This window comes from Adiantum capillus-veneris, chromosome 13 (assembly GCF_014529385.1).
Source record: "Adiantum capillus-veneris isolate H3 chromosome 13, ASM1452938v2, whole genome shotgun sequence".
Lineage (NCBI taxonomy): Eukaryota > Viridiplantae > Streptophyta > Polypodiopsida > Polypodiales > Pteridaceae > Adiantum > Adiantum capillus-veneris.
This window is the reverse complement of record NC_140943.1, coordinates 21,522,884-21,547,499: the sequence shown is the minus strand read 5'-3', so window position 1 is coordinate 21,547,499 and position 24,616 is coordinate 21,522,884. Positions and strand designations below refer to the sequence as shown.

At 41.9% G+C, this 24,616-nt stretch overlaps 1 protein-coding gene across 1 annotated transcript; it reads right to left on the bottom strand.

Moving 5' to 3' along the window:
• Positions 1-387: 387 nt before the first annotated feature.
• On the bottom strand, positions 388-2,599 carry LOC147443686 (uncharacterized). Its single transcript, XM_086526493.1, has one exon. It carries the CDS (start codon positions 2,453-2,455, stop codon positions 1,106-1,108), a length of 1,350 nt encoding a protein of 449 aa, XP_086382619.1. The 5' UTR covers positions 2,456-2,599; the 3' UTR covers positions 388-1,105.
• Positions 2,600-24,616: the final 22,017 nt, after the last annotated feature.

Genomic DNA, 24,616 nt, shown 5'->3' with positions numbered 1-24,616 from the left:
CCGCCAAGTGAAGTAAATGAAAACAAATTTCGAGGTGAGCCACAAAAGAATGTGAAGAAAACGATATCTTTTTGAATATTTAGAGATATGTATCAAGATAGGCTTTAGATTGCGTAGATATGCTTTAAATGACCAAAACGGACAAATTTGGAGCCGTTTTGACCACAAACGGCTTTGCTAATTAGTAATTTAACCAATTCCTTACACAGCCCTTTTTGAGTCGTTTTTGACCCTAATGGTAAATAAGATTCTCTTTAGAATCTATCAAAATTGTTCTTTTTGAAATTTTTAACACAAGCACCTTATCCATAGCCATCCTTCTTTTTAAAAGATTAAACATGTGCTGAGTGGAAGGATTAACCTTACCAGATTAAATGTGTATCGATCTTAGCAACTAGAAGCTCTTCTTACTTAAGTTTCTCTTGAAGTTCACATAGCTGAGGAGAAGGAGATATGCAAGAGGAGTTTTTTTCATATCATCATTCTTTTGTCCCATGTATGAGCTTGGGATAATGCTCTTAAGGGTACTTAGAAGGGTACATGTAACATCTACTAACATAATATGGCGGAAGGGGGAGCCCTTTACACATGTCGCAATTTGCGACCTGAAAGCTAAAGTCCAAAACTAAAAAAAGCCCCTTTGCACTTGAAAGAGGGAGAGAGGGGGGGGGAGAGAAAGAGGCCGCCAAAGGCGGCTGGCCGTACTAGTGTTTTCAATAATAAGGCTAGTGAGAATTACAATTGGACCACTATACTAAAACCGTCAATATCTAGAAGGAAGTAGATGAAGAGTGCAGGTTTTTACGATGTTTGCCTACAATTGTAGGTTTTCTCTCCGCTAATCTACAATGTGTAGGGGGGATTATATTGAACCTAGGTGAAGTTTGGAGTAGCTGAAATTACTCATGTTATCTGGGAGTGAGGTGTGGAGAGTCGAGACGGACGTTCAATTTGGAGCTGCATTTCAAAATATTATTTGCAACAAGAGAAAATCTCCTCGCTAAACTCAGAGGTTGTATACATCCTGTTGTGAAAAAGGGCCCATGTATTAGCGGCCCAGGTTCAAATCCTACATGAATCAGCGGTAATAACTCAAAGGGTAAGATTAAAGGGTCAGATTGTCATCTGCCCGTAACCTCAGCGGCGATGCCCTATGAGCTTCTGATAATCGTCGTCTGCTTCCGGTGCCTCTCATCAGCAGAAGGCAGTGTTGGGGATAAGCTTCTGCAGGTCTACCGCCACCGCCACCATCGCCATCACCATCACCATCGTCGTCATCATCAGGCAATTCAACCTGTATAGATATTGTGCCGTCCTGGCCCTGAACCCTATCAGGCTCGAAGAGGACATTGTTGTACGCATGGCTGGTTTCATGCCCATGAGGCTGGATCTTATGAAGATTAACCAGTTTTTGCTTGCCAAACCTTTGTGTGCACGCTTCGGCAACCATGGTTGGCTGCTTGGTAATAGAGCACTCTGTGGACTTCTGGCTTTGCACATTGCTTCCATTTGTCGAATAGTTTCTGTTTGGCAGTGGTGAATCTGGTTGATGGTTGCTGCTCAATATGCAGCTCGTGCTTTTCTGTTGTGCTTTTGTGGCTTGGCACCTGTGACTACGTGGATCAATCGCGTCAGAGGGAACGAGTTTCTTGCATTGGGTTTGTCGCCTGACTCTGCCGACGCATGTAACATGTGGTGAGGTAGGCTCATCGCTGATCTGCTCAAATGCTTTCTTCTTGTCCATCATACCAGGCGGCATGGCTAGAGTGAAGGTTGGCTTTTTGCGGCGTGCCGATGCTGGCGATGTCACCACAGAAGGGCCATATGGTGTTCGCGGGGAGGGAATTGCACCAGAAAAGTGCTGAACTTTGCTTGAGGCGGGTGTTCTTGGTGATGAAAAATGAGAAAACTTACTGGACAACTGTGAAGTTAGAGCGGTCGCCGAGGGAGTGCGAGGGGACATATATTGTTCATACTTTCCAGAAGGTGTGCGAGGAAATGTGCCAGAAAGCTGTGATTTGGCAGTGGGTGTTGATGAGTAGAAAGAGTGCATTCTGCCAGCAGCTGGAAAAAGGAAGGTCAGAGACCGCAAATTGTATAATCGCTTTCTGTGCATGCATGGGGCGATGTGGCGCCGGCGGCGAGGAGATGTGGATGTTTTGGGAGGTTGCACGCAAGAGAAACAATTTGGAAGGAGGTGTGCATAAGAGGATTTGTTGGAAGGAGGTGTGCAACAGGGTGAATCAGATGGTGGCCTGCTGAATGAGTATGGGAAGCGAGGTTGGTGGGAGGAGAGGCTCGATGAGGAATTGGAAGAGGCAAGCGCTGTGGTGTTCTCAGTGCTACCATGGCTGAATGCAGGCTCAGATGAATATTGGTGGGAAGAAGGAGGTGCAGTGGTTCTAATGGGAGCCAGGGCTGGCCGCCATTGGTCGTCTGCAATTACCAGGGCCATGAGAGAGAGAGAGAGAGAGAGAGAGAGGTAGGCTGGCTACTGCAAGCAACAGATTGTGTCTGTGGGTTTGTGTGTTTGTATGTGGGATTAATGAACAATGAAGTAGAAAGCAAAAGCTTTGCTTTCGCGCCCCACCAAAGCAGCATATGATGAATGAAAGTGTGGCTTGTTGCTCAAAGGCAAGCCCACCGAACAATTTTGCCCACTGCCCTTTTCTGGAACCGCCCACCCCACACACACTACACTAGATGTTAGTGCGTTCACGTCTCATTATTCTTCACTTTCACCTCAGCAATAGCAATATTGCCATGCTTGTCGCTTTCCCCATGACAAAAATTAACCCCACTTTCTAAGCCCTACATACCAACGCCCCCCCCCCCCCCCCCAAAAAAAAAAAACCACTTTCTACAAAACCACCTCTTGTACATATCCACTACTTTACAAAACCACCTTTCCTATAATAAAATTTTTAAAAAACCACTTTTTACAAAACCACCTCTTGTATATCCACTACTTTACAAAACCACCTTTCCTTCTCCTCCGCATTTTTCCATGTGGCACCCCCTTTTTTGTGGATTCACAACAAGGAGTTGTGAGTACACAAGAGTATCAATGTCTCTTGTTGAGCTTGTCATCATATGGGCCTCTCTCGAGTGTGAGTGTGAGCAGGCTCATATGGCTTGAACTTTTTTTTAAAATCAAAAAGTTGGTTGTCTTTTATAAATATGATTTCCCCGCCTTACCTAGGCGAATCAGTTATCCGCACGGTTGAAACTCTACCTTTATTTGTAAATCAAAGTGATCAGTTCCATATCCTTCTTTTCCAAAAGCTCAGTGAGGGACATGCATATAGTGCCTTGAAAGTTTCCTGCATATGTCAAGACAAGTCCAAAGAATACATGTGTGTTGCAAGTAATAATTGTTGTTGGTAATGATTTTTACCACTTCTCTATGCCATTGCCATGTCCCTCTTGATGGAAGAGGACTGGATACACTATTAAACAAAAAGACCAATATTTAGACCTTTATTTCTTATGGTAGACATGCAAGCTTGGACCAATTTTTTTACGTTTATTTTTTATGCTAGTCATTCAAGCAAATAACTAAGCTATTTATAAAATTAATGAGGACTCGATTTTGACCTTCATATTCAAGGTCCAATAAAATTCCATGAGGATATTCATCCTCAATTGGGAATTTTACACTACAAACATGGCTATGTGTGCACTGGTGGGAGATGCTTCCCTAGGAAGAGCATAGCTAGCTGGGTAGCTAAAGCATTAAATGATTATAATGCTTTAAAGCCTCTTTGATTTGTTTCTACAATGTTAAAAGGTCTCTAGTTCTTCTTCTCATAACTCTAGATCCCAACCTTCAATTTGTTATATAGTTTAAGTTCTCTAATACTAAGAGAGCCCACTTGAATAATGATGCCACATTATTGTTGCCCATGGTGGGCATCAATATATGCTAAGGAAATACTGGAGAAATGCCAAATTTTAAGAAAAATTATTTTCGATGTTGATATGGATGCAATACTAGTGTTGAAACCCATGCTTATCCTAGCCACATGTACGAGTTATAGAATTGCATCCCTTCTTTTTGCTACTTCATTTATGCAGGTCTCCATCTATCCCATTCCCTTGCTCTTGCAGAATGTAATGGAAATGGCCTATGAACTTTGAGAGTAGCGGAATTAGGAAACTCGGTGAAGCACTTTTGTGAGATTACTTTGTGAGCATAGCGGGTGAACTTAATTGATGGTAGCAACATAAACATGATACTTAGTTAACTTGGCATGAACAATACTTTTGCAAGAGAGAGAGTTTAGAGAACATGACAATAGTTGAGAACCGGATTCATATGGAGCCGGTCCCCCCTCCAACAGCCATTTGTATTATAGTTTCTCCCATTAAGAGAGACTTGGTACAATAAAATCTTTGTGTTCCTTGTGACTTAGGTGATGCAATGAAGATGGAAAGCTTCATGCATCACAAGCATAACATAAACTTTGTAGAAAGCATTAACTATTCCAAGCCTCAGTCCCAAGGCCTCAAACACCTTCGAAGGTGGAGAGAGCTAGCGGGGAATGAGGATAGGGAAGAGGAAGAAGAAACATTCCATAGGAGAAAGAAATATTTTCTCACTTATCATCACTCTTCTTGCTAGCATACATAATAGCATAGTAATGAAGATGTGGAAGATGGAAAGCTTAAGCATTGAAGCATGGCCAGTGGTTGGATTTGCATTCCATATCCAAGAGTGCTGGTGTAGGCTCTCACTTCTCACAAGCTTGGAGAAGGAGGTGGAGTTCCTCAACTTTCACCAAGTGAGTATGAATCCACAAAATGAGTGTGTGTGTGTGTGTGTGGTGTATATCCCCCCAGTACCCCCCTTGCTTGCTTGGGGCGAGTTGTAGCTTTTACACATGTTTCAAGCTCATTGGACCCCTCTTTAGCCCAACCAATAGCATTCAAGCACACCATGTGGTTAAGCATAGGGAGAGTCTGACATGTGTCCCATGTGCCCTTTGAGAAAAGGAGTGCCCTTTGGGTGAGTGGAAGGTTAAGTCAAATATTCCCCTAGCTTTGGGACTTTCATCCATATGAAGCTTCTCAAGCACCTTCCTCATTAAGTTTGTAGGGTCTCTTTTTGACTCAAGCACCTTACCTCCCCATGCATGGGAAGCTTCTCAAGCACCTTCCTCATTAAGTTTGTAGGGTCTCTTTTTGACTCAAGCACCTTACCCCCCATGCATGGGAAGCTTCTCAAGCACCTTCCTCATTAAGTATGACAAGAACCTCAAGTATCTTGTTCATCAAGCATGTCAAGCACCTCAAAGCACCTTAGTCATCAAGCACGCACCATAGTCATCAACAAGCACGACAAGCACCTTAGTCATCAAGCACGCACCGTAATCATCAAGCATGACAAGCACCTCAAGCTTAGGTCGGGTTCCCACCTCAAGCTCAACCTCAAGCTCAGTCCTAGCTTGTTGCCTAAGGTCAAAGGACTTTTAACACTAACCATTGGAGGTCTTTAATGAAGCTAACCCTAAGGTCTTTTAAGCTCCATTAGTTAACCTTGATCTTTGACAGACCATCTCTCATTTGGACCCCTTTACCATATGCCCCTTGTTGAGATAGATCTGTAAGCACATGTCTATATTCTAACCCTTGTTCCTGTTTATTATCCCACATTAAATGATCAGTTTAATATGAGAAAATCATTTGGGTTGGTTAGATATTAGATTTAATGACATTGAAACTTGGATCCACTTGTCTAAGGATTACATCTCTTTTCTTTGTTGCTTCATTTATGTAGCACTTCATCTCAGCTAGTCCCTTGATCTTGCATATCTAAAGCAAGTAGCTCTTCCATCGCACTAGAGATGTATTTGATGTGTCCATGCACGTGCATATGTTTTTATGTGTATCTGTTATGTTAGAGAATTGGGATTATAATAGCAAAACAACTTGATTACTAATGAGTAATCCTATGATTTACTTGTATGGATGTAGTTTTACTTGCATGGATGTAGCATTAGTAAAATTTTGGAGTCAAATTTGGTCCTTTTAGTGCTAAAGAGAGAATGTTGCACGACCAATGGATGGCAGGCTACCTAACAGTAGCTCGAATTTTCCTTATTTTTATTTCAAATTTTTGCATTTCCAAAAAACAATTTTTAGTTGCTTAAAAACCCTTTATAGTAATATACATTGCGATCTGCTCAAATCTTTCTTTTGTCGGGACCGAATACAAGACAAATGTAGCATAAATCGCACTCAATGCAGTGATGGGAATTAGATTGTGCTAGCTAGGGTAAATGAAAGATAAACATCGTGTACACAAGTTAGCGTATGTTGGCTAGATTATCACTCAAGAGAATTAAGTTCCAAAATCAATTAACTTGGACTCGTAAACACGGTCTTGAGTATTTGTTAAGCCATCACAAGATCACCATAAACAAGGGAGATGTAATGCAAATTATATTTATGTTTATTCATTCATGAAATGAGCTTTAAAAGTAGCTCTATAGATTGACTCCTTTACATGTGGGATAATTCCCATTCTTCTTTCCTTCACTCAGACTTTAGGACAAAACCCACATTGTACAATCCGGGCCCCTTGGGATTTGGACTAAGACAAAATATTGAAGATGCAATATCCACACGGGATGATAAGTTGGTATCCACACAGGATGGTAAAATCCACACAGGAAAATAAAATTCCTCCCTTTAAGTAGAGAGGCTGCATCTTCAAAATATGTCTTCATAGAAGACAACATTGTTCTCGCCTTCGTCTTCTTCTTTGTCCTCTACCATGTGAGTTGATCTTTTTTTAGGTCTCTTTCCTTCGTAGCTTCTGCTATTGCTTCTGCCTTCTGCTGCTTTCTCCACTGCTACTCCCTCCATTTGAGTAGCATCGAGAAGGAGGGTGTCCCTTCTTACCACATTTTTTGCAAGGTTTTTTTGTGTATCAGTCTTTTTCTATGTGTCCCATTCTTCCAAATCCATAATACTTTCTTCCACTTGATGATGTCAATTGTGAATATCTTCCCCTTGAGGATGATGTGACAAAAGCCCCTCCTGATGATGTTAATGAATCTTTTTTCTTTCTTTCTTCTGCTTGGATTGAGTTGATGACATCTTGGAAAGGTGGAGCCAGTTCTTTTTTCAAGAATTGTGACTAAGTGGTCATAAGAAGGTGGAAGTGCACTTAATATTATGGACACTTTGTCGTCTTCTGGTACTTCAACCTTATTAATCACTGGTGTCCACTTCTAGTAGTCATTGGTTGGGATTGTCCATCCAATAGGAAAAGGGTAAGAGTGATCGCCGATGAGAAGCGCACTCTAACTGAGTTGGCTAAGCATGCGCGTCCAAGTGTGAATGGGCGAGCTCATTTTAAAGTCACCTAAACCTAAAAAGCACTCATTCTCTCATTTGTGCAATTGAAGAGTGCTCTTGTTCCATCTCCATATTCTTCTTCATCTCCTTGTGTATGTGTGTGTGTGTGTGTGTGTGTGTGTGTGTGTGTGTGTGTGTGTGTGTGTGTGTGTGTGTGTGTGTGTGTGTGTGTGTGAGAGAGAGAGAGAGAGAGAGAGAGAGAGAGAGAGTAGTGAGGAATCCTCCACGAAGGCAAGCGTAGGGCGGTGAGTGACACACCCTTGCTCTCTTGGGCTTGCTAGATTAATCTGGTTGTGTACTTGCAGCCATTTGTGGCTCGCACACAGTGTACGGCAAATCCCTTGCTTTGACACGTGCGACAGATGTGCACATTTTTGGCACTGTTGCCGGGGAAACGTCTGCACTAAGCTCAAATAGCACTCTATGCTGCTTTGTGGTGCAATTTGAGATGTAGGAAAGGTAGAGAAAGAAGGTGTGTGGCTGTTGAGAAGGATTTGTAAACTTTGTTTTTGCTGCAATATACTGTTTTCTGTTAATAAGGTGTTGTAATGTATTGTTTTCTGTCCATAAGCTGTTAGATTTAAGGTATTAGATCTATAATGTTAAATCTGTAAGGTGCAATAAGTAGATCTGTTAGTTGATTAGTTGTTGTAGTATTGTGTTAAACAGTGTATAACAATAGCTCTGTTAGTTGCAAATAGGTAGGTTAGGTGTGTGTGTGTGCGCGCGGGGCGCGGCCGCGGCGACCTTATCCCAAACAGAAAAGTATTTATTTATTTAAAAGGAAGGACCAGGATCGGGAACATTCCCCAAGCCCAAGCCCAGGCTCAGGCCTCAGCCACCCTTTGGACTTACTTATTTTAGCCTCATGCCTAAGTAAAAATCGACCCTTTTGAGGACCATCGAAGCTTCAAGTAACCGAACGTTGTGCTGTAAATCACACCACAACCCCCTGAGCGATACGCTCGTTTTGAGCTATCACACGCTCTAATCCAAAAACCAATCATAAAAAGACATTTAAAAACATCAAAAAACGAGTGAAAACGGGGTGCAAAACACCTAAAAAATCAAGCGGTTAACCTTTGAGGATATTCGTCGGTGCTTGTAGGGTGCCAAAGGCACATGCATCTGCCAAAATCTCCTAAATAAGCAGGTATAGTGGCTACAGGTGCAGGCACTCCTGGAACTACATGTGGGATGGGAGTTGGCCTTGGCCTTGGCATACGCGCGGCCCTCGGGTCCCATACCTCATGTGGTGGTGTACCACATGGTGGTTCAAAGTTCATAGGTGTGGCCCTAGGCATAGCCGGTGCCGTATACAACATGTTATTGCTAAATGGTACGGCCCCACTTGAATAAGAGCTCGGATAATGCCATGGTGGAGTGTAAGCCCTCAGCATAATTGGGGGTATGGGAGCTACATGGGAATGAGGTGTGACAGGTACATAGGCTTGATGCAAACCTGTAGGTATTGTTGGGGGCACTGTGCTACTAGGTAGCGGTGCAATGCTAACAAACGAGGTCCAAGGTGTACTTTTTGTACTCATCACCGAAGTAGGTATCATAGCTGTAGTGTCTCTGAGAGACAGATGAGCTAGATTTGGAAAAGTAAAACTACTACTTGTGGGTTCAGACTGTACCAAAACTCCAGGCAACACAATATATGAAGGGTCCATTGGACTCACTGAAGGAGTTTCCATTTGTGATAGTGTTGGGTTTTTGGCCTTTCCCGTATCCAAGAATCTCATAAGGCCCATTGAAGGAATGTTAATCCCTCGGTTTTGACTCTCCGATTGGATGATGCTAAACCATCGATCGATCTATTGCTGAGAATATGTGCAACACGCCTAATAGAGAGCCTAGAAGTAAGGCAGTACAAATAGCCAAGCTCACACAAAAATTTAGTAGAGACGGGGATGTGAGAAAGCATATCGAAGTGTTTGAACAAATATGCAATTCTCAAGGAGAACACAATGACCTCCATAAGAGTAATACTTTAAGTCTAACCTTAAGTGGGAAGGCTAGGGATTGGTATAGAACTCTAAGATGGAAGAAAAAACGATTTACCCTACTCTTAGGAGACTGTTCTTGAAAGAATACATACAAGAGGGAGTGCTTTGGGGTGTAGCCTCTCATCTCCAGAAAGCCCAACGAGAGGAAGGAGAGTCGGTGAGAGACTTTATTAGTCGCTTGAAGCATTTTAATTCTCATTGTAATCCAAATGAGCGCTTCAAATTAATCAATTGCTTGATAGATTCATTAGGGGATTACGAAATGAGGATATCTACAATGGCCTAGTCATTAGAGGTATCACCACTTGGGAAGCAGTCATTGGAGGATAATTTAATGATTCAAGGAGAAAGAGTGTTTGTTGAGCCTAAATCTACTAGCTTGCAAGTATTAGGGCATCAACCAATGACCCTAAAGCCTATTGCTAAGGAGCCAAAGATATTTGAGATGACTTTAGAAAATCTCACCAAGGCCATTCAAGAGATTCGTAGAGACAATCGTGCTCTGCAAAACAAATATATGTATCCAAGAAGGGAGCAACAATGGTGCTCAGTATGATATGATCTGCATAGTACCAGTGAATGCCCTACTTTTAGAGTAAAATTCAATGGGAATTGCAATGCCTGTGGGAGGTATGGTCATCAAGCTAAGGATTTCATAGTACTTAAGTGCGTGATGGCCAATAGCCTAACCTTAGCATGGATAGACACATCTCGAGTGCCTGCATTGGTTCCGGTCCTACCTCTTGAAAAAACGTCACAACACATGGCCCCTAGGGCCCAAAATGTTGTTCAAACAACATCCTTACCACCTCCAATGCTAGGACCGCAACCACCAAATCCAAGAATCGCTTATGTGAATCAAGTGAATTGTGAGTCATATATTGCTTGTGTGGAAGGCTGTGAGGAATATATAGACCCTAATATTGCCTATGGGATTGATGCGCTTGAAGAAAGTCCACAATACTACATGGAGGACTATTGGGGACAAGTCAAACATGTCTATCAAGTAGCTGCTCTTGCTGCAAGAGGCCAAAATACCAATTACACTACCAAGAGACCACCTCTTCTATGAGTGTGGAGGTCCACATCGTGTGGTCGAGTGTCGTATTAGGCTACAAAAGAACGCCACACTAATGCAAACCAATCAAGCGAGCACGTCTACAATGCCAATACTCATGTGTAATTGATGTGGCATAGATCATTTAACTGGCCAATGTCTGAATAATCCAAATGCGCCGAAGATCATGCCATTAAACTTGATTGAGGTTACCAAGGAGCCATCACAAAGTACACATGTGGTACCAATAAACGTACTCACACGATCGATGCTCCAACATATATATATATATATATATATATATATATATATATATATATATATATATATATATATATATATATATATATATATATATATATATATATATATATATATATATATATATTCTTGAAGAAAGAGACACGGCATCAATTGTCCAATCTCAAAAGAAGAAGAAAACACGAAGGAAGAGATCGCAAAAAGCAGCGAAGTCAGACCCAAGTTCAAAGACCAACATAGGGACTGGTGACAACCCCGTATATATGAACGACGCTGAAGAGGATTCTGATTCAGGTGAAACCATGGAGATCAAAACAACCACTAAGAAAGAAACCAACAAGGAAGATCGTCATGAGCCACAATGGCCAGGATCCAAGAAGAAGATAGGAACTTATCCAAATCCTACAGAGGAGATCGAGCGAGTCAAGCAATTAAGGAGTTTGGTAGAAGATACCCAAAGGGATCTAGAACGAACACCTGGGTAGATCCAGATTATACACACATTGTTCCCTACACAACAACAACCTCACAAAGTCCATAGACCCCTAGCCATACCTAGTGTCATCCAAGAAGAAAGTGACTTAAAGTTATGGAAAAGTGAGCGTACTCACTCCTTGTTGGAAAGAATATTTACAGACGGACTATTTGACCCTATCGAAGAAATGGAGATCCCATCTTCCCCACGTCAAGGGACTGAAGCCCAAAAGGTGCCGTTAAATATTGCCAAAATGATGGATTTCTTGGCTTCAGAAGTCAGAACGACCATCATGTCCAAACTATATGGAGACCCTGAGCTATTCTTAGCTCTTTGAGCTTTCCTCAATGGAGAGCTAAAGGTCGGGCTACCACAATTTGCACAGATGGATGGAGCTAGGGAGATGCCAATAGAGGAGGAACACTTAGATTTACAACCCAACCTAGATGAGAACCTTGTTATAGAAATACCTGTTAACAAGTTGGGACAATACTTTGAGGGTGATGAATCCATTGCAACCATACCAATCACTACCAAGGGATTAATTGTGAAGGGAATCCTTGATGGTGGCGGTGGGGTTAGCATTGTGACTAAAAATTGCTGGGAAACTATGGGAAGACCTCACCTTGGGACCACAACCATAGTAGTAAAGATGGCCAATGGGTCTATTGTTAAACCTATTGGGATGCTAGAAGATCTCAAGATCAAGGTCTTTTGACATAAAATAAGAAATGCCTTCATTGTTATGGATTCCTCCAAGCACACTATGGCATATGAGATGTCTTAGGACGTCCTTTCACGAGGGAAGCAAAAATGGTGCATGATTGGTCTAAAAACCATTTCTACTTGCAGCACCACTCGTACCCTTAAACATGCTAGAAAGCAATGCATTTAGCTTCTGATGACCTACAAGATGAAGGTTTGACTGGCATTGGAACTAGTAGCGTCTCACAAGACTATACCCACACGATTTGGGGTCAGAATCATCAATTGAAATTGATACTGGGGACGAAGAATATAAGTTAAGTCTTAGTGCAAATGTGGGGACATACCATTCAGGGCCCAATGGTACCCTAGATGACAATCTATCCACAAGTAGCGATTCATCTAGTGACTCTTCACTAGAGATCGTCTGTAATAAAAAATTAGACAAGAAGAGTAAGAGATATAAGAGGCGACGATATCGAGCAAATGTGCGTGCTAGAATAAATGAAAAGAAATGTACCACAAAATGGCTTAATTATATACGTACAATTTGTGTAGAGACTCTAGATGGAGTTGAAACCATTGGATTCCTCAATGGGAGTAAATTCAGAAGATACTATGATCCTCTAAGCCAGGAACACTTATAAGCCATCCATCAAGAGAAAGTAGCCAAAGAACAGGAAGAGCTTAAAAAGATCCAAGCAAGAGTTGAGGCTCGAGAAAGACAACAACGTCTTAGACGCCAACGAGGACTAATCTGGGAATCGTGAAAGCGTTTTTTGAAGACACTGATGATGATTCATTGGAATCTGAGCCACCTCTACGATATCCAATTGAACTAAATAGCCTCTATGGGAGAGTACTATATAACGCATTATTGGAACATGAGCTCAACATAATTTGTTATCCTATGTTGGTGTAAGCTAGGAAAACCACTCCTATCCACAAGCACCATCCAAGTCAAGGGTGTCAATAAGAAGAAGACCACTGTTTTTGGAATCCTACAAACTCCTGCTATATATGACAATGGAACTGTGGTTCAAAGCTTTTTGGTCATGCCTGTTGGTACTATAGAGGGTAATATAAACCTAGGGCGCAAATGGATGTTTGCAGTCAAATGTAATATCAATTGGGAGACTAGGAGTATCACGATGCAGAAAGCAACTCATGGCCCTACGGCTCAAGGAATAACACCTGAAATCTCACCTCTTCATAACACAAAAAACAAAAAATATTACCAATCCAAAAAGTCACAACATCCTTGCCAATAGCACAACCCTCTAAAAGCTTCAACTTCCATGGCTACAACAGACAGTGCTACATCAAAGGCTTCATGTGATCTCACCAAGGGTACATATCAATGGGTCCCCAAGGTATCATTATCGGACCCCCCTATGGTTCAAGTTAATTCACAAAGGAAACCTCGAAGGAAGGCGTCCACTCAGGTGAAGAAGGTGAAAACCAAGTCATGTTGGATCCCCAAACAACTATTAGAAGCCCAAGGCTACTATGGTGGTAATGATCGATTGGGTACCTAAATGTAAATCGTGTCCTTCGCTATCCACTACAAAACCATGTGAGTCAAACCTTGTGATTCCAAAGCCGATGGAAGACCGTGGGAAGGGAAAGATCACAGAATGCTACACACCTATTCCAGAACTAGTTTGGATTCCAAGGAAAAAGCAATCTATTCGTCTTAGCTCAGGAAAGAGGGAGTTCCATGAAGCTTCTATCTCCTCATGTAATGTATCCATAGAGGTAAAAACTTCTACACACAACCTCACCTACCATAGGCAGCCTCCAGGAAGCTACAAAAGATTCAACACCTAAGATTCAACACCTCTAGCTCCTCATGTAATGCATCCATAGAAGCTTCTAGCTCCTCATGTAATGCATCCATAGAGGTAAAAACTTCTACACAACCTCACCTACCATAGGCAGCCTCCATGAAGCTACAAAAGATTCGACACCTCCAATTGTTCAATTATTACCTGATGCACTAATTCAAGTTCGTTCATGGGAGAGTACCTTACCACCCTTGCAACTCGATTAGGCACCCAAGGTAATAGAGAACTATTGGCTAAAATCCTCACCTATTACGAGTTGGAATAACTAGTTCCAAAAGGTGATGACATCCTTTTAAAGTATGATCTACCCAAGGAAGGGGGGAGTCTTCATTCACGTCAGCCTATTGAATTATTTCCCTCTTACCCTTCTTTCCCTAACCCTTGAGCTTTCCGATTTTAGGGATTGTATATATATAGTAACTAACTACCCTAGTTTTTTTTTTTAAAAGTAAAGAGCAAGAGAAATTAGAAAATGATTGTACACAATACTAGTCAAAATCATTGACCCAGACCTTGTCAGGACAAGGGTCCTACGGGGCAAGGCCCAACCTAGGGGGTCAAGGACCTAGGCCAAGGGCCGGCTGGACCAGTGCGGACTGGGGATACGCTTAGGGAAAGTGCTAGGAGCTAGCCTATATAAGGGGCGGTAGGGAGGAGGATCCTATGTTCAGTTACCCTAGGTCTTACATTGGTATCAGAGCTCAGGGAAGGAGCAGCCATGGAGGAGGGGATGAAGCATGGCCTTCTCTTCCGTTCTCTCTCTTGATATCAACTTCAAGTTGAGGCATGGCCTCTCAAGGGCACGCTATCTCGCTCTCCGTTCGTAGACAAGCCGACGGGGCAAGCCGTGGAGACCATCTCCTGTGAAGGGGACAAAGTCGAGGAGACGTGTGTAGAGCCTCTTGAGGCGAGGGAAGCCGAGATGCCGACCAATGTGAAACTCCGCGAGAGGGAGCTTGATGAATGCGCGAGGCCGTGAGCAGCAAAACTTGTCATAGGCGCGCATGCTGGGGAGCAACTTGCTGAGCACAGTGTGAGTTAATTGCGCTCGACTGTCTGCTGCGCCATCGCCATTCCTGGAGTTCTTTTTTTTTCACACTTAAGCGCCCAAACGTTTTGGCCTTAGGGAAATAAATTTAAAAGCCAAGGGAGGGTGCCCATGGGCTAACCCCCCCGTTCACCTCTTCTTTCTCCATGCACGGCACCACACCAAGCCACCGTATGGTCCGTATGGAGGTGAGCAAACGACGGACTAGTATGAATTTTTCGCATGCAAAATTTCTCGTAAAACTCAAAAATTCACAACGCTTATCAAAGGCAAGAAACATGCAAGGCATGCAAAGTACATCGATTGTGAAAGCGACCACCTTGTCATAGGATTGGAAGATTCGTCCAAATGCCACTTTGACGCAAGGAAGGTACGCATCTCAATAAGGTTAACAATTTTTGTATTTGACTAAAGTTTTCAGGCAAAACATACACAAATGGTTAACGATCGCGAGGTTGCTACCAATTGGGACTGTCATCCAATTGCATTCAGGAAAGTACAGGTCATGCCTGCAATTGGTACAGTACAGATGTTGGCATGGTCGACTTTTTTTTTTTTCCTTCCTCGTTTACGCTTTGTTTGATGTTCTTGGGGGAAGCAAGGATCCCTATCTACATATATGTCAATGACAATATTGACATAGATATCACGGACAACGTAATCAAGCCAAGCAGGTACACAGTACATATTTTTGCAAGTTTTTTCTTCTTTTCAGTACATGGGGCCAATTCAACAAGGTCGATTATCAATGAATATCTGTTTGCTATGAGCATAGACGTATTTATGTGAAGCACGTCTTTCATAATTGCTCAACTTTGTATTGAGACTTCGCATGTTTGGCCCAATCCTTTTAACAGTTTCTATACACTGACGGGGGAGGCTTACCACACAGTACTGGTTAATTTCCATAGACATTGCTCGACAAGGTCAATTATTTTTTGTTACACCACCATAGGCTTTCATCACAAAGCTATTTATGTGAAGCACGGCTTTAATCTACGATTCTTGCATTGCGATTTTTCTCGTTTGGGGTATGCTATGAGCACACACTTTTCAGAAATTTCTCCATATGTCTGTAGGATATTTCAGGCCAAATTTGATCGCAAGAACTATGGATATGATCTACATTTGAGCAAGTTTTTCTTCGACATCTCCAGACAACTGGTTGCAGCAACAACAACCAGGTTAGCCAAGTTTAAGTTTTTCTTGTTTTTCCATGTTTACACTTTACTTGGCAATTACTGTCGTTATGCAAAGCAAAGTGCTTCGGCAATTTTAGAAGAAGCACGGCTTTGGGGAACTGACAAAATAGGGAATATCAGCTCACAGAATCCCTACCAGTCTAAAATGTGCAAGGCACTTATGGTTTTGGTTCTCCCGTTTGCGGAAATCACTCTCCACAAGGGCTTACCATTCCGCATGCAAGGCATGCTAGTGAGGTGGATTTAATTCTATTGTTTCATGCATTACGCTTCCGCTATCACACTCGCAACTCTGTCAAGGACAGAATAAGGATGGATTGTTTACTATTCTTGTTGTTTGCTATCAACACACACCAACACTAACAGGAACCTAAATCAAGGACTTATTCTACGGGCAAAGTGTCCATGCTAAGTCGTCCTAAAGTCACACCCTCATACATGGTAAGTGGGGCAAGCTATGGCTTGTTTTTTCTCTTTCCTCTCTCGATGACATCATTACACAGGCAGACTGTTGCATGCTTATCGGGGATAAGCTGCCAGTCAGGCATAAGCTGTCTAAGACCACACCTTCTGGGCACACACACACACTAGAATTTTACAAAAATTTCCTCAGCCCAGCATAAGCTTTTGATACATATTCTACTCGTGAGTCAGCTTGAGCCAAGGTGCTCTAACTCACACCGAGCACATGGCTAAGATGCTACTCAAATTAGTCTTCATCGATTCGTCGATTGAACACTATTTTGCATAAGGGCTAAGAGCCATTGTCAGGGCAGGGGCAAGGCCCAACTACTGGCATTCTTTGGGTGATTGTTTTCAAGATATACTCATAGCAGAGCTGATCTCTACAAGAAAGTATAGATACAGCAATCAGTTGCGACAGCATGGCTATCCAAAAGAGCTCAGCAGTTCAATTGTGTGGGTCTCCTGCCCTCTCTATAGCACTACGGAGTGTCTATCGACACACTGGTTTGGGGTAAGACCCGGCGGGTGATTGTTACATCACCCCATAGGCATTAAGGATCACAATTTGATCTGCATTGAGGATCACAGTTGATCTCTCCCAATTATACTTTCAAGGAAATAATTCCGCAATCTACCAGACGCGGTAGCGGATGGAGACACTTTTCAAGTTGATTCCAATCATTCTGTACACGGTTGACTATGTTGGTTACCGTTATCTGCTAGTTAAACAGTTTCTACAAAGAGTCTTACCAAGGGGTTTCACTACGTAGATTCTAATCACAGGTCTTGGATTGCAAAGGCAACACCCAGGGTTTCCAGTGCAATGCTGTTTGTTTTTTCAAGTAGGGGACGTGCTCCTCACCATTTGAATACAGGTAAGTGTACATTATGTTCAAATCTCCAGGTACGCATCTATTGATTTGGTGTTATTCCATTTTTAGTATGCTTTCCTTGGTTTTTCAAGACGTCTTAGTATGCTTGAATGTTACAGAGCCATGCCAAGGGCATGTCGGCACAAAGTATTTTGGGCCAAGTGTCCAATCTATCTTTCTGTCTTATGTTGTTACGAACCTACTTGTAGGGTTCAATTTGGCACATGTTGTCACATGGGATACAACATGGTTAGGAACTCAAGGAGTTCGGTTTAGCCAGTGTGGAGCAAGGCTAATGAGGGTCCCTCTCACTCCCATCGTAGAGTGTTTGCAGTTACCTCTACACACAAGTACATCCTGTACTTGAAGGATGTTCTTTTTTATACATCCTTACATGAGACATATTCCACATGTGGAGAATATGAGTCTCTGGACTAACACTAGCACCATTATTTCAATCATGTGTCACGACAAAGTCCCTAGGTGCTGGTCACATCTGCTTTCTGGACCATTTTTAGCACGACGTATCAGGAGCAATTTCGTGGCCAGAAATTGTTGGATACTTAGAATGACTTGTTAAGGTACAAGTACTACTAAACAACATTACAAATGGTTGTTTATACATATAGCAAGGCTATAAGTTGTTAATGAAAAAGTTTCATTGTCTGTACCTAGAAGTGATCAATGTTTTACCTTCTATTGCCATTCAGACGTTTCAACAAGGCTTGCAAAATATTGCAACTGAAAGTATTTAGTTTCTTTTCAGAACTATTTACATTCTTTTTTAATGTGTGCTACGCACATCACATTTTGCCATAAGTATTGGCAAGGCTTATTATGGATATACAGGTTCAGGATGGTTTTTGCTAAATGCATGCACACTAGGTGTTATGGACCCTCGTGTTTAGCAAAGGTTGATTTGAAACGGCATGCATATTCCTCAGGTTGTTGCTTATGAAGCATTTTGCACTCTATGTGCACTATCTCTATGAGATTACTTTTGGATCTACTAATCACCAATAGAGGTCATGGCTCGGTTTGGGCGTTTGTGGATTTTTTCAAGTTAACCACGATGGTTATTTCGGACATTTTTGATTCCTCACCAATGTTAAACACTACTATGATTTACCATTTACCAGTCGTCTGGGACGGCTGTCTGTAAACCGTGAGGAAAACACACCTCAGTACTGTCAGTTATCCAAGGGAATAGGAAGATTACAAAGAGTAATCTTGTGATAAAGGATCTGCTAAGAGCATACATTCGCACAACGCATTTCTGAATAGATGATTTTCTCCCTATTCTAGAATTTGCTTAAGTACTATTTTCGACTTTGAACACCTCTTGTGGTGGGGTTGGAGATTGTGTCATACTTTCATACGTCAAGGACTTACCAGGTGTGCTGACAAAGTATGTTGGCAAGTAACCTTCATTTAGGGATGAACATGTAGTTCTTTGTGTTCCAAACTATTCAGAATTCTAACACAAGGACATTCCCTATCTACGAACTTTTCAAGATACTCAGGCGAGTAGGAAATCTGGCTCACAACTGCATGGAAAGTTATGCCAAGGTTTCCTTGCATTATTCCAGTACCTTCAGAAGATCTGAAAAATGGTTATGCCTTTGGACAATTCTTAGTTGTGGTTACTCCTTTACAATACTCAAGTGAGTTATAAATGGAGTTACCATTTAGACCCAAGTGGTTGCAAACGGACAACAATGTTGAAAATCAAGACGTTGCTCTTGGTTTCATTGAACCTCCTCACTGCACCAATTATCAGTCATACAGACAACTAGCTCACTTATGGGACGTCAATAAAGAGAACATCAGTATTCTTAAGAAGATATTACTACTTGTGTTTTCGAGGACGAAAACTCTTCCTTAAGGAGGGAGTAATATCAAGACAAGGGTCCTACGGGGCAAGGCCCAACCTAGGGGGTCAGGGACCTAGGCCAAGGGCCGGTTGGACCAGTGCGGACTGGGGATCCGCTTAGGGAAAGTGCTAGGAGCTAGCCTATATAAGGGGCGGTAGGGAGGAGGATCCTATGTTCAGTTACCCTAGGTCTTACAAACCTACACATGTCACATCAGGTACACTGAAAGAGAAATCTATGTCATCAAACACCTAGCCATCCTCTATTTCTTTTTATAGATATGGCTGATTCTTACAAATATTCTTTTTACCTGTCCCAAGTAATGCATGTATGTTATCCTCATATTTCATCTGAATGGGATTTGGTTGCAAACTTTCTTGTGAGATAAATGTTGAGGAGTTAGAGTGGTTGGTCTGCCTCTTGACTACGAAGGATCCTTATTCTATCGAGGAAGTTCGCCCAATTGCCCAAGTTTACCCTTTTGGCCAAGCTGAGTATGCACGCCTCGTGACATTCCTAATACTATTTTGCACGGAAGATGACGATGATGATAATGGTGATTGGACAGACGAGACACACGGCCTTACCGAAGAGGATTACACCTACCTTGATGATGAGGATGGTGGTTTAGCCTTAGAGCTACCAACCGAGCTCTCCAACCTCCACTTACTTTGATCCTCATCACTCGAGTGATGGAGGGTAGGTAGAATTAGTATGATAGGAGTGTTTCTGTTTTAGAGTTTAGTGATTAGCAAAGTTCTTTTTTCCCATTGATGTGCCTCTGGAAGGTGGATGTTTGGTGGTCACTATTGTGCAGTTTGTGACTACATAAGGATGCCTTCGAAGGAAAACAAAAATTGATGTTTACATGTTACAATGGATGTTCTCCATTACATCAGGTGTACTACTTCCTTTTATCTATGCTTTTTGCAGTTACATGTTTGCATCTTTTCATTTGAGTTTCTAACAATGCATAAAATTTATGAAGTGACATTGCCAATTTAGATGCTATAATTTTTTCAAACTTCTAGTACCGTGTTCTTCTCTTTGAGTTTGGTCTATTAGTTGGCTTTAAGTAGGTATCAGGACCTTAGGCTAAACTAGGCCACTTAATTGCTGACTTTAATTCCTAGATAGTCTATTAATTGTAGTAACTTTAGTAAATTTTTAGGCAATGAGGATATAGTTCTCTCTAGCTTATTCCACCTAAGTGTGACTTGTGTTGTGGAAGTCCATGTGTTCAGCTGGCATTTGAGACATCGAGTCTCCCGGCTTTTTTAGGCTCAAGTTGGTATTTGAGACCTCTAGTCTCCCAGCTGCTTGTACTTGAGACCTCGAGTCCCCGACCTACTTGTAGCAACTCTGACAACAACAAAAAGAAAAAAAAGAAAAAAAGAGAAAGCAAATAGCACAAACTTCCTTGTATTTTATCTTGATCACACTTAAATGGTATAAGTGACAAGATCACTAGTCTTTAGACCCCAACAAGCATTCCTAGGGTTAACTACTCTTTAGTCAACATTTTTTAATTAACGTTGGTCAATCTAGTACTTACTTTAGCCCTAGCTCTTGTATACTTCTCTTAGAGTCAACCTAAGAGACCTTAACTCAATTGCATTTCATTTGGGTACTACGCTTGTTCTAGTTGCCAATGTTAAAATTGATGATTTTTTTTTGCATTTCCTAGAATATCATGTATGCATCTCACTTATTGCACGCCTGCACATGCTGCCTTTGAGCTTTCACAATGTTATTTTTCTTCTTCTACTACAGGTACTCCTATCGTGGATCCCGATGCTGCACTTTTATATTCTGACAATGGAATCTACATCAGCAAGGGGGGCATGTTAACCACCGGCGTCCACTTCTAGTAGTCATGGGCCAGGCTTGTCGGTCCAATAGAAAAAGGGTAAGAGTGATCATCGATGAGAGGTGTACTCTAACTGGAACATTCGAGGGTTAGTTGGATAAGCATGGACGCCCAAGTGTGAATGGGCAAGCTCATATAAAAGTCACCTAAACCTAAAAATCGTTCATTCTCTCATTTGTGCAATTGAAGAGTGCTCTTGCTGCGCTTTAATAGAGCCGGATTTGAGCAAGGAGATATTTGATGGAAAGGTCTTGAGACACGCTATGCACACACATCAATTGCAAATGCTAATTTTGCTAAAACAAGGAGCAACTATTGAATGCAAAATGCAAGTTTTTGATGGAAAATTAATGAACTCTGATGCTAATTAATCTTCCAATTAGCCATCTGATGCTAATTAATCTTCCAATTAGCCAGTGAGTAGTGACTCAAGAGTCTTTAACTCAAGAACATGCTCATGCTAGCCAATGGAATACTAGTTAGGCGTGCGGTATGCAATAGGAGAGAAAACCCAATGGATCTAGTTAATGATGATTAAGAAATGCTAATTTTACAAATACACAAATGTAGAATAGGAAACCTAGCTAGCATACCCGTGACTCTGATACCACTTGATGGAAATTGGATCGTGCTAGCTAGGGTGGATGAAAGATAAACATTGTGCACACAAGTGAGTGTGTGTTGGCTAGATTATCATTCAAGCGAACTAGGTTCCAAGATCAATTAACTTGGACTCATAAACACGGCCTTGAGTATTTGCTAAGCCATCACAAGCTCACCATAAACAAGGGAGATGTAATGCAAAATAGAGTTGTGTTTATTCATTCATGAAATGAGCTTTAAGTAGCTCTACAGCTTGACTCCTTTACATGTGGGATAATTCCCACTTTTCCCTCCTTCACTCAGACTTTAGGACAATACCCACAAAACCCACACTTTACATGCAGTTATGCGCACTTTTTTGATACAAGAGATTTCATAGTTCTCTCACGCTCTACTAAATTTTATGCTTACATTTCCCTTTGTGCACATCGACTCTCTCTCTCTCTCTCTCTCTCTCTCTCTCTCTCTCTCTCTCTCTCTCTCGCTCGTGGTGTGCAACCTAAGCTTGTAGAAGAAGCACTAATGGAGAACAAAAGACTTTGAAGACTGTCTAAAAGCATCAAGTCCGTGGAAGTATTCAACAACTTTGATTTGGACAATGGTCGATGGATTTCCACCTCCATTACTATTGGAAGTTGGGTTCTCTTGCAAACAAGGAAGAGAAAGTGCTCGGAAAATGAATTTGTTAACATCTACAAAGGGTAGGGTAAAAGAATTTCTCTTACCACAAATGGGCAAAAAATTCAAGGAGGTGCTTGTCGAATATGCATGTATGCACCCTTAGAGCTACGTGTGCGAGCACCACATACAGGGTTTTCAACTAACCAACCAAATTGTGCGTTTTCTAAACTTCACAAGTGGTTTTTTGTTCACTCGTGTATTGTGTGATTAGATTGAGTCTTACTATACACCGAGCGAACCAAATCCGAGCAAATTTTGATACAGCATGGGCCCATCTTGTCCTATGTGGTGCGGTTGTAGGCAATTGCTCCCAAAGAAAAAATGGGGAGGAGCTTGCCTTTATTAAAACCAGGAAAATTTACACAAATTTTAGTGTAATTACTAGAAAAAGCTTCAAATTTTAACCTAAAAATTGATAGAAATTCAAGTTTGTCCTTATTTACACCGGTTAGGGAAAATGTATTTTTCTAGTGCTGCTCTCTCTCTCTCTCTCTCCTTCTTCTTCTTCTTTAGTAAAAAAAGAATCTTCTTCAAAGGGTGTGTGTTGACGTGCACACGTAGACCTTCTTTTGCAGTTTTAAAAAAAATCTTCTTCAAAGGGTGTGTCGCGACGTGCACACATAGACCTTTTGAGGGAGATTCAAAAAAATAACACATCAAACAGCTTTAAAAAAGAAGAGTGTATTCACTTTTACATTCAGTGCGCTCATGCGCACGCACGCACACACACTTGATTGTCCCTATGACTTTGAAAATTTCTCCTCCTCTTCTCTCATCCATCCTTCCAAGTCTGGAGCCTCCACTATAAAGTTTGATACATTATTAAGAATTGACACCAAGCCTTGGAGTGTTTTCAAGAGTTTGATGTCAACATCAACAGTGGCAACTATATAAAGATTCTAAAATTTTTGGATTGAAATGATTTAAAATGTAGATTGTTGGTCCAAATCATTGCTTCTACCCTTAGCTCCCATGGGAAGCTCTCATAGTAACCATCATGATTTTTAATGACCCCCTTTGGGAGGTTGGCTCATGAACACTATTGCATGTGCCACTGAGCATGTCGTGCCCTTAACATTAGTGTGCATCACCCCGAACCCCTACCATGCTTATGAGCTTAACATTGAGGAAAGGGTGTAGGATGGCTCCCCTTGTGACACCCAACGAAGCAAGACATAGGCAAAATTTTGGACTCCAAAGGGTTCCTTGTGATTGAGAATAATTTTTGGCCCAATGAATAGGAAGAGTTTAGCGGCAAAAGAAGCTCCTTATCCTTGTCATAGCTTCAAGCCAAAACTAGAAGAACGTCCTTGGTTAATGGAACTTTCTTCTAGAATCTACTTAATGGGTACCTACCAACTTTTTCACCACATACTCACAAAATCGTAGAGACATACTTTAAGTCTAAATTTCACTTCATTAATTAATTATATGAGAAGATTCCTCATGATCCCTACAATTGCAAAGGCTAAAGTCTCTTTATCCCTGCACCGATGCAAGTTCTCCACCCTCATTCACTCGCCCCTTGTACGATGCTGCTCCTCCCCCTCCATGCCTTCTCACCTACATCTTTGTCCCTCACCGTCCACCTTGCCATGCTCACACCCACCCACCTTGTCCAGCTCCTCCAGATATGCGTTCATTTACCACATGCTAGCACCACTTGTGCCATTACACACACACACATGATATCGAAGCGACAAACGAAAGATATACTCCTCTTGGATGTCCTCCATGGTACCAGGAGACACCACAACAATTTTCATGTTTTGCAAAGCCCCATTGCATAGATCATAGTTTACATGCATCAAAGAGTGAACTCCTTGCGCATGTCGCCATTAGAGATATGCTCTTGCTTGGCACTATGCAACCGTGCTTCCTCCCAACCTCAAATTTCCCTTTGTCTTTTCCTCTATCTTTGCCCTTGCAAGACACACTGAGCAAAACCATCACCTCCCCTTTATGTCATGCTTTGTGCAACATGTCTACTGCCACATCAAGCCCTCCCCACCCTGGCTGGTCCCCCTCCTTAGATGACTGGCCCTGCTACGATCAACAGTGCTTCAACAGTCCAACAAACGGACAACTCCCACAAAGACGTAGATAGATAGATAGATAGATAGAGAGAGAGAGAGAGAGAGAGAGAGAGAGAGAGAGAGAGAGAGAGAGACTATGTGCAATATCTACCACACATCCCCACCCCAACTCAAGGGACACAAATTGTAGTCTCATCCCTTGTTCAACATCTGCTCCTTGTGCTCGGCTTGGTCCTGCTACTC